The sequence below is a fragment of the Diabrotica virgifera genome, chromosome 2 (assembly GCF_917563875.1).
Source record: "Diabrotica virgifera virgifera chromosome 2, PGI_DIABVI_V3a".
NCBI classification, from domain to species: domain Eukaryota; kingdom Metazoa; phylum Arthropoda; class Insecta; order Coleoptera; family Chrysomelidae; genus Diabrotica; species Diabrotica virgifera.
In genome coordinates, this window is record NC_065444.1 from 247,811,527 (window position 1) to 247,822,100 (window position 10,574).

Here is a 10,574-nt window from a genome sequence, read left to right on the forward strand (position 1 = left end):
GACGAAACTGACTACGAATCAAGTTCTCAAGTAAATAGTTAAAATGGCCAATAATACATTCATATTACAGTGGAACCTCAATGGTTATTTTACCCATATAGAATCCATCAAGCTTCTTATAAACGATTATCTTCCTTTAGTCATATGCATAGAAGAAACCCATTTCAAACATCAAAATGTAACATTAAAAAATTATGTTCCTTTTCTAAGAAACCGAGTTACAGATCATTCAAGCGGCGGAACAGCAATTTTCGTAAGGGATGACATAGAGTCAACCGAAATACAACTGCAAACAAACCTGGAAATAGTTGCAGTGTCAGTCACCCACAAAATGAAAATCAATATTTGCAACGTATACTTACCTCATCCTACTGATTTAGATATAACTGAACTAAGCAAAGTTTTAAACCAAATTCCACACCCAAAAATAATATTAGGCGATTTTAACTGTCACAACAGTACCTGGGGAAGTAACAAAACCGACAAATGTGGTAATCTCTTAAACAATCTCATCGACAATTTAAATTTAGTGTTACTGAACACTGGCAAATCTACTAGGTTCAATTCATACAATGGTACATTTTCAGCTATAGATCTCTCTTTATGCAGTCCGTCGCTAGCTACTTTATTATACTGGGACACATTGGGGTATTTATATGATAGTGATCATTTCCCTATCACAATAAACATAGATACTAATGATATATTGACTTTTCCAATTCACCAAACATGGAAAATAAAGTCAGCTGACTGGGATTTGTATCGAACACTTATAGAAGGACAAACAAACAACTTTAATTTAACCAATACCGCAAACGAAAATCTGGAACTATTTAATAATATTATTATTTCTGCAGCAACAATCGCAGTGGGAAAAACAAAATCTAGTAAAAGGCAGCCAGTTCCTTGGTGGAATAACGAAATTGCGCAAGCACTTACTTTGTCTAAACACGCTTTCAACGTTTATAAGAAACATAAAACTATCGATAACCTTATAATTTTTAAAAATCTCAGAGCAAAAAGCAGACAATTGATCAAGAAAGGAAAACGAGACAGTTGGAAAAAGTATGTGGCTTCAATAAATCCTTCCACTCCCATAGGCGACATATGGAACAAAGTACGCAGAATAAAAGGAACAAAATACTTCCGAGGCATAGATACGCTATCATACAATAATCAAATGCATTCAAACAAGGTAGCTATTCCAGAAATACTAGCAGATATATATGAACTTAATTCTAGTGATTCCAACTATAGCATATCTTTTTTAGAATATAAAAATCTAATGGAATCGTCAAATATAAAAATCACCGAGAGCGACAATCCAATAAACAAACCCATAAGTCTTCAAGAATTAGAATTTTGTTTAAGCGCAAAAAATTCGACGCCAGGACCTGATGATATCCACCCTCTTTTCTTACGAAATCTTCCTCTAAATGCAAAACTAATATTAGTTGATATTTTTAATAATATTTTCATTCAGCACGACTTTCCTGATCTATGGTCGCAAGCAACTATAATTCCAATCCTTAAATATAATAAACCAAAAGACGATCCAAATTCCTATCGTCCAATCTCACTTACTTGCTGTACCTGCAAACTTTTAGAAAAAATCCTTAATTATCGTCTTAAATGGTATCTCGAAAACAATAACCTAATAAGTATCAGACAAAGTGGATTTCGTACGGGTAGATCCACAACAGACAATCTAATAACCCTTGAATCAGCTGTACATGAATCTTTTCTGCACAATCAAAAACTTATTGCCGTATTTTTTGACATAAGAAAAGCTTTTGACACAACATGGAGACATCTTATACTAAAAACACTTCAAGAATGGAATGTCCAAGGGCATATGTTGTCGTTTATTAAAAATTTTCTAGAAACACGAACTTTTCGAGTTAGAGCCAATGGATTCACATCTTCCAGACGAGTACTGCAAAATGGCACTCCACAAGGATCTACTCTAAGTCCTACACTCTTTCTGATTGCAATAAATAGTATTATACATCAAATAAAGCTGCCTGTATTTACTAGCCTATATGCAGACGACTTAGTCATTTATCTAAAAACAAATAATGTAACTCTGGGATCACATATATTGCAAACGGCCTTACATACAATTGAAAACTGGTCGCAAAACACGGGTTTTATATTTTCTGGCGAAAAGACACGTTATTTAATTTTTAGCAAAAGGAAAGACTATCCTAATATTCAATTAACACTTAACGGAGTTATGCTGAAGCAGTCAGAAGAAATAAATTTCTTAGGACTTTCTTTTGAACGTGACTTAAAATGGAAAAACCACGTAACGAATCTGCAACGTTCTTGCCAATCCAGAATTAACCTACTAAAAATGCTGTCAAATACCTCTTGGGGGGCTGATACAACAACTTTACTTAATCTATATAGATCATTAATAAGAAGTAAATTAGACTACGGCTGTTTATGCTACGATACTGCTAACAAAACATCTTTAAAAAAACTTGACTACATTCAAAATACGTGCTTGAGATTGGTTTTAGGTGCCACAAGAACTAGTCCAGTAAGTAGTTTACAAGTTCTGGCTAATGAACTCCCTTTAAGCCAACGAAGGCAACTTCTATCACTGAATTACGTTGCCAGAATTTCAGCAAACAAAAGCAACGTAACCTACTCAACAATATTCTACAGAACAAATATATCTTCTGATCATTACGAAAACATTGCAAGAAATATGCTACCATTTCCTGAGCGAACAAAACGTATTGGTTTTAATTTAGAACAGTTCAGTCTCACTATACCCATTCATGTAAATTTTCCTCCCTGGATGATCAAACCTCCAAAAATAGATATGTCTCTAAAAGATCTCCCTAAACATTCCACACATCCTTTCCTTATCCAGCAAGCTTTTAAAAATTTAATTTCCAAATACCCAACAACTCATCGAATCTTCACTGATGCTTCCAAATGTGATGAAGGACATGCTGCAGCTTATATCTGCGGAAACATCAAGTCTACCGTACGAATCCCAACAAATTGTTGTATATATACCGGAGAACTTACAGCAATTCACCAGGCAATGAAAAAATGTGGTTCTATCCATGAAAGCCAATTTGTGATTATCACCGATTCAATGAGCGCATTACTTGGGATAAAACAGCTATATACAACTCACGCTATTCTTCTCAAAATCAAAGAAGAATTATCTTATCTACAGAATCAACAGAAAGATATTTTCTTCATCTGGGTACCTTCCCATATGGGAATAATTGGCAACGAGGAAGTGGACTCTCTAGCAAGCAATGCAACTACCGACCAAAGTATTTCTATCACAGATCAAATACCTTGGACTGATCACAAAGTAAATATCAAAGGTCATGTCCACAGAACGTGGCAAACTACTTGGGATCAGACTAACAACAAACTAAAAGAATGCCTAAGTCAAGTAGGAACTAAACTCATGTTACCAAGTAATAGAAAAGACCAAGTCATCATCAACCGACTCCGAATAGGACATACGTTACTAACACACAAGCATATCTTCAACAAGGAGGCCGCTCCGATGTGTACCAATTGCAACACGCAACTGACAGTGAAACATATAATTATCGAGTGTCCAGTGTACCAGAAAGAAAGAATCGCGTGTGCTCTTAGTGACAATATTAAAAGTGTACTGACTTCAAACCTAAACTCCTTATTAAATTATCTCAAAATGACTAAACAATACACCAGATTGTAAAGCATTTTTATATAATAATATGTATCTTACTGTTTGTGTATGTCCCCCCGCTAATAACCCTTAGTGGTTGATGCGGGTTTATTTGTGTAAATAAAAAAAAAAAAAAAAAAAATAAAATCTGTTTAATGGTAAATAGTCCACAGAAGGAAAATGGGAAATTTGTGAATTGGGCGGAAAATTCTAGAGTCACTTATAAAAAATTGTTTATGTATTTGTTTGTCAAGAATATTTATTAAAATATTTCTCGAACAATGCATATAAAAAGGTTAGAAATGACTCAGACCATAACCTCAAATATAAATGCGTAAAATGCAACTATTTTTTTGTTTTCTGACATCAGAAAATTTTTAGCGTGTTTTGTAACGTATATAGCGTATTTTTAGAGTATATACATAAAAGGAAAGCCTTATATTAGGTAAAAATACAATTAATTAGGTTGTGCAGGTAGTTTAAAAGAGTTTTTATGGAAGTTTTTTTTATTACCAAGAAGCAAAATTTTAACAATAGTTAGTGTTTTATGAATGAAATCAGGTCACTCTGATTTGTTGATTGTTTATTTATGTAAACAACTGTGTTTTGAAACTTACGTCGCAGTTTTTGACCTCTCCTGTATGTGTTAATTAATTTAATTATCCTTACACAAAAATTTCGTGAATTAAATAATATAATATCGTATTTAATCACCCATGCGTATTAATTTTCATTGATAAACTTGAATGCGTAATTGCAGAACTGCGTTTATGCACTAGCTAGTATTTACTATTGTTTTTCGGATAGAAACTGCCACCAAACAACGAAAATATCCAATTTACCTAAAGAATACATCTTCTTCCATCGATCACAGTTAAAATCCATCCACAATTCCAATGAAAAACTACGCGAAATCAACGAAAACAACTATCCAAAGCAACATTTTGTACGGCAACCGTCGTCGCCAACTTAGCGTACACAAAACTCCCTAACCGAAGTCGAAACACGTGAGCATCGAGAGTACAAGTGTTAGAAAGTACAGAGTAGGCGGGTATCGGCAGGTAAAAGGTAGATCGCGATAGTCTGTGTATCAACCGAGCGCCTTAACGGTAAGAGTTGTACTACAGAAACAGTTGAGCATCGCTAGGCTACGGCATTAGTGCAGGTAAAAAGTAGGCCGCGGACTATGCCAGTGCAACTGATCTGCCTAGTGGAGACATGGGAGTAGGAGTAGAGGGGATAGTGGGGTCCATCGGCGATCTTCTTCTAATTATCTTTGCGAGAGATTGTCTACCAAGCTTTGGACCGGGCAGGATGTGACGTCGCTTGTAGGTCGCCCACCTAAGGGGCATTTCCGACTATGATGTTATGCAATCGGTTTATTTATTACTAGATTTGTTGTTGTATTTTTAGTTCCATCTAAAAAAACATTCCCAGTTCAATATCCTAAAAATTTAATAGCCCAACAAAAATGAATGTTGTTCTGAAGCTATTTCCTTGTGGCATTTTTATAATCAACAATTTTCAATGGGAAATAAACCACAATTTTACTAAAAAATGATTTTATTAACGTTTCGGCGCCCAAGTCGGGTGTCGTTGTCAAAATACAAAATAATACTAAATTAAACAAAAATGTTGTTGCTTAGTATAAAATTCTTCCAATAATTTATTTAATCTGACTCATTTATATCGACAATTCAGACATGTATTATAAATTTTAAAATAAAAGACTTTAAAAAGATATTGCCAATATTGATGAGTTGCGTTCCTGGGACGACTTTACTAAAATATAGTTCATTTGAATACATGAAATCAACCCAACTCAAGAATATCCGCCGCAAAAATCATAGCATGTGATCTGTCTTTAAAAAGACAACCAAATGTAACGGTGACAGTAAAATTCTCGCTCTAGAGAATCCATAGTAAATCACGAGGGAAAACCAGGAAAAACTTCATGATACTATCCCCACATCGTATTTGGGCTTACATTTAGTTTACTTTCAAATCTAATACCAAATTCCGACTTTAATATATATATATATATATATATATATATATATATATATATATATATATATATATATATATATATATATATATATATATATATATATATATATATATATATATATATATATATATATATGCTATTTTAAATTATAAATAATATTAATAATACATAGATATTATAAACATAATATTAAAATATAAAATATGTACTAACTCGATATGTTACTGACTTACTAATCGTGGTATTTTCTTTCTATTGACTTCCTCTTTCAGTATGGATAACCACATCCTACTGCATTCTACCGAGGAAATTGCGACGACAAAATTGGTTTTATTTAGCATAATTAGAGCCGCTTCTTTGATTTCTCTCTTTTTACTATCTGTTTCTTTCAGGACTATACTTGAATCTCTCCACTGAACTCTATTAAAAATAGAGAATTTGATAGATCTCAAATATGTCAACACGCATGGGATAATGAACATAGAGTTCAGTGGAGAGATTCAAGTATAGTCCTGAAAGAAACAGATAGTAAAAAGAGAAAAATCAAAGAAGCGGCTCTAATTATGCTAAATAAAACCAATTGTGTCGCAAATTCCTCGGTAGAATGCAGTAGGATGTGGTTACCCATACTGAAAGAGGAAGTCAATAGAAAGAAAATACCACGATTAGTAAGTCAGTAACATATCGAGTTAGTACATATTTTATATTTTAGTATTATGTATATAATATCTATGTATTATTAATATTATTTATAATTTAAAATAGCATATATATATATATATATACATGCCGCTATCATTATGTCATCTTTTCATGTTGCAGTCATTTGGCATCACCAAGAAATACTATCATTTTCGAATTTTAATTCGTGTATGTTTGTTGAGCGCATTTTTTAACGCCCTGTATCGTTCTCAGTTTTCTAAAATTTTAATTTTAAAAATTTAAATTATATACAAAAATTTTTACACTTCATAACCATTTTGACTTCCACCACATAAAAATGTGTATTTCCCATCATTTTGCCGCTTTTCGACGTTGCCACGAGTTAAAAATACCGATCTTTTGAGGACAGGTAGAAAAGGTCTATTGTAAACTTAGAGGATGGAATATTTTGGTAAAATATTCCATCCTCTCAGATTATAAACTACATAAAAGGTAGGTTCTTTACCTGTTCAGCTGGATTACCAAGCAAGGGTCTAAATATTTTACGAGTTGAATTGTGTTTATTTGATTTCATCTGTTAAATTAAAATTTCTCATACCGACTTAAAATATTTGTTTGAAAAATTCATTTTATATTTTCGTTTAATTTACTTAGGGTTTTTGGTCAGAATTTTGAAGAAACGCTTGGTTTGACATAAAATTTGGGACACGTACCTATAGCTAATATGTTAAGAAAAAAAGTGATATTGTGCCGATATGTGCTTTTGATCTGGAGGTGAGTTTCGTCGGTTATAGGGTATGAAAACAAATACGTTCAAATAAGTCCGGAATTGGATAAACTGACTAATTCTAAGCAACTTCTATTTTATAGCGTTTTTCACTAAGTCAATACTTTTAGAGATATTTGCGAGTGAATATGTTCATTTTTCAACAAAAAAAAAAAACGTTTTTATACGGTTTTTCGCAAATAACTCAAAAAGTAGGTACTTTATTGAAAAAAAATTAGCAAATAGTAAATATAGCTTATAAAAAAGTGAAAAAATGGTATATGTGTCAGGTCTGTAGACCCAGTAGAAGCAGAGTTATTGCTAAGCTTTGTTTTAAAACCAAGAGGAGTAGGTAAACTAAATGGCAGATTCACACCCAAGAAAGTCACTAGAAATATCATCAGATAAATCTTCTTTTTTGGTTGATCATATCGGCCTTTGACGGTAATCTTGACTAAAAATCTAAAAATAAAAGGAAGAACGCAGAAAATACAAAAATTGCTGATAAAATAAATAAACTAACCTATGAAATGCCAATAGTGTCAAAATTTGATATGAGTAAAATTGCCTGAGGTTGTACCAATTACAAACAAGGTGTACGGCGCGGGAAATTTGAATGACTCCTCTTGTTTAAAAACAGACTATAGTGAAAAATAAGCTCTTATATCTCAAATTCCAAATCGAATATTTTAACGTGAAAAAAAAAATGAAACACTTTTCTGGGAAAACTTATTACAACTTTCTTAAAGTGTTTAAGAAAACGTTTATTTTTATTTTTTTTTTAAGTTTCCAGCAGCAAGAGTAAGCAGGTTACGCTCAAAATACAGTTGTTCCTTTTTTTTTTGGTTAAAAATATTCTAAAAACTCCCTCTAATTAACAGCCCAAATGGAATTAATCGTTACCACTTCACAAGTAACTTTATGTATTGTTTGTGTTTGTAAGTTTCATCAGTTCAAAGTGCTTATTTGTGGAAAAATTTGGTTTTAAAGTAAATTTTTTTAAATCTTTAATTTTGAAAAAAAGACTTTTGTCAAAATAACTTAAAAATTATTAGTGATACCAAATATCTTAAAGAGTAAAAAATGTAGGTGTTGCTTTTTTAAATATTTGGAATTTTTTGATTTTCTGGAAGACAAAAATTGGTTAAGATGTGGCTGTTCAAAATTTGCATATACATACTCGTGACTAGTGATTCGTTCGAGGCCTTTCAACAAAACCCCTTTCAAAAATAAGCATTTTGAACCAATGCAACTTACAGATCATATACAGGGTTTCCCCGAAAATAGTGCGTTCCTTAAAGGTATAGATAGAAAGCACAATGTAGAGCAAAAAAGTCTTATAACATTTTATTCTAAATTCAGCCGTTTGACCAAAAAACGAAAATACATTTTGATATGCAAATTGATACTCAATTAGTAAATAAACAAGGGGTCCCATTAGATTAAATTTCACAGTCAGAGGTTCTTCTACGCCATGTTGCCAGGTCATATAAATTTATGAAAATAAAAATTTACTCTTATGGAGAACAACGTAATTTTTGTTGAAACGGTTAACTTTAGGAAAAAATGTTACAACACCTTTTTGTTCTAAATTGTGTATTATATCCACACCTTAAAGGAACGCACTATTTTCGGAGACACCCTGTATAAACAATACATTTATCTAAAGTAACGTGTGAAGCGGTAACAATTAATTTTCATGACTTTCTTTTGCCAAAAAAAAAGGGAACGATTTTATTTTCAGCGTAACTTGCTTACTTTTCACGCTAGAAACTGTTTTAAAAGCACCAAAAAAAATTTTTTTTAAACACTTTAAAAGAGTTATGATGAGTGTTTCCCGAAAAGTGCTTTATTTTTTTGGTTATTTTACGTTGAAATATTCGATTTGGTATTTGACGAATAAGAACCTATTTTTCATTAGCTGCAACCCTGCTTCTACTGGGTCTACAGACCTTATACTGACACCTCTTTTTCATAAGCTATATTATTGCTAGGAATATTTTCTTCGATAAAATATGTACATACTTACTTTTTGAGTTATTCACGAAAATCCGTCCAAAACGTGTTTTTCTATGAAAAATAAACATATTCACTCGCACATACCTCGAAAAGTATTGACCTAAAACTTTTATAGAACAAAATTTGCTTAGAATTAGAATTAGTCAGTTTATCCACTTCCGGACTTATTTTGCACGTATGTTTTTTCACCTCCAAGAAGGGGTGAAAGTCACATCCAGGACAAGAGAACATATCGGCATAATCTCACTTTTTTCTTTGGCATTTTAGCTACGTGTGTGCCAAATTTTATGTCAATCCAAGCGGTTCTTTAAAATCTGGAGGTTTTGCGATATTTTATCGTGAGTGAATGGAATAATAATTATTACAACGGCAATTATTGCCGTTGTCACTTTTAGATAAGAAGTCATTATCACAATGATATAGTCAGGTTAACTGAATTGTATAATTATTGTTTTTATCATTAAATGTGAAAACCTAGAATTATCCATGTCTGTCCGTCAATAAACACAACTCGTCTATTAGTAGGACAGAAAGAATGACAAATAAGGTGTCAAATGAAAGCCTATAACCAAAATATGATATTACATGTGAGAAGTTTGACCTCGGACTGCCTGTTCCAGAGTTGCAACCGAAAGTACTGTTTTAAATTCGTCGAAATAGTACAAACTATTGGTCAACACGACTAAGAAAGACCAGAACAAATACATACTTCCGGTTTCATGCCTGTCTGTTCGTCCATATCTGTAGGTGAACAAAATTCATCCGTCATATCAGCTGACAAAAAGTTACACGAAGGGTTCAAATATCGACTACCGGTTCAACTTCCGGTCACTTTTTGTGAAAAATTAGAACTTACGATGTCCAATTGCTTGTTACAATTTTTTTTATAAGTGTTCTACTCTATCTATTCTGACTTTTCATTAACTTACTTAGATCACATATAATTTAATACAGTTTTGATGTCAGGGTCTTCAAAATTTATGTGGTGAGTTCCGGTATGTGATGAATGAAAAACGACTCCATAAGCAGAAGAAAAAAGTGTTCTCAAGACCTAAGACAATACATCGACTCACAAGAGCGTTGTGACAGTAGCAAAAATTCGAGTTGGGGTTCTAATTACTTTCTCATGCGGCTTACTCTCCTGACTTGGCCCCCTCCGATTATTAAGTGTTCCCAAATCTGAAGAAATGATGGGCGAGTCACAAAGTTTCACAAAAAAGCGAATATTTCGCGAAATGAACGTCAGATCGAAAAACTAAAAAATGCGTGTTCAATATTTTTCAAAAGTCTATCGAATGATACCAAAAACGAACCCCCACGGAAAGGGGTGAGGAGTAAATTAAAAATTTTAAATACGAACCCTGCGATATTTCGCGAAATGAACATCAGAGTGCCAGTGTGTGCTTTTTTTCTGGGGATGAGTA

At 32.7% G+C, this 10,574-nt stretch overlaps 1 protein-coding gene across 1 annotated transcript in view; it reads right to left on the reverse strand.

The window, feature by feature from the left end:
- LOC114327314 (hormone receptor 4) overlaps positions 1-4,894 on the reverse strand; it is a 114,543-nt gene extending 109,649 nt beyond the window's left edge. Inside the window, exon 1 of the mRNA XM_028275896.2 lies at positions 4,534-4,894. Coding sequence (XP_028131697.1) covers positions 4,534-4,576 — 43 coding nt within the window. The 5' untranslated portion in view covers positions 4,577-4,894. The remainder of the gene's footprint in view (positions 1-4,533) is intronic.
- Between the last annotated feature and the right edge of the window lie 5,680 nt (positions 4,895-10,574).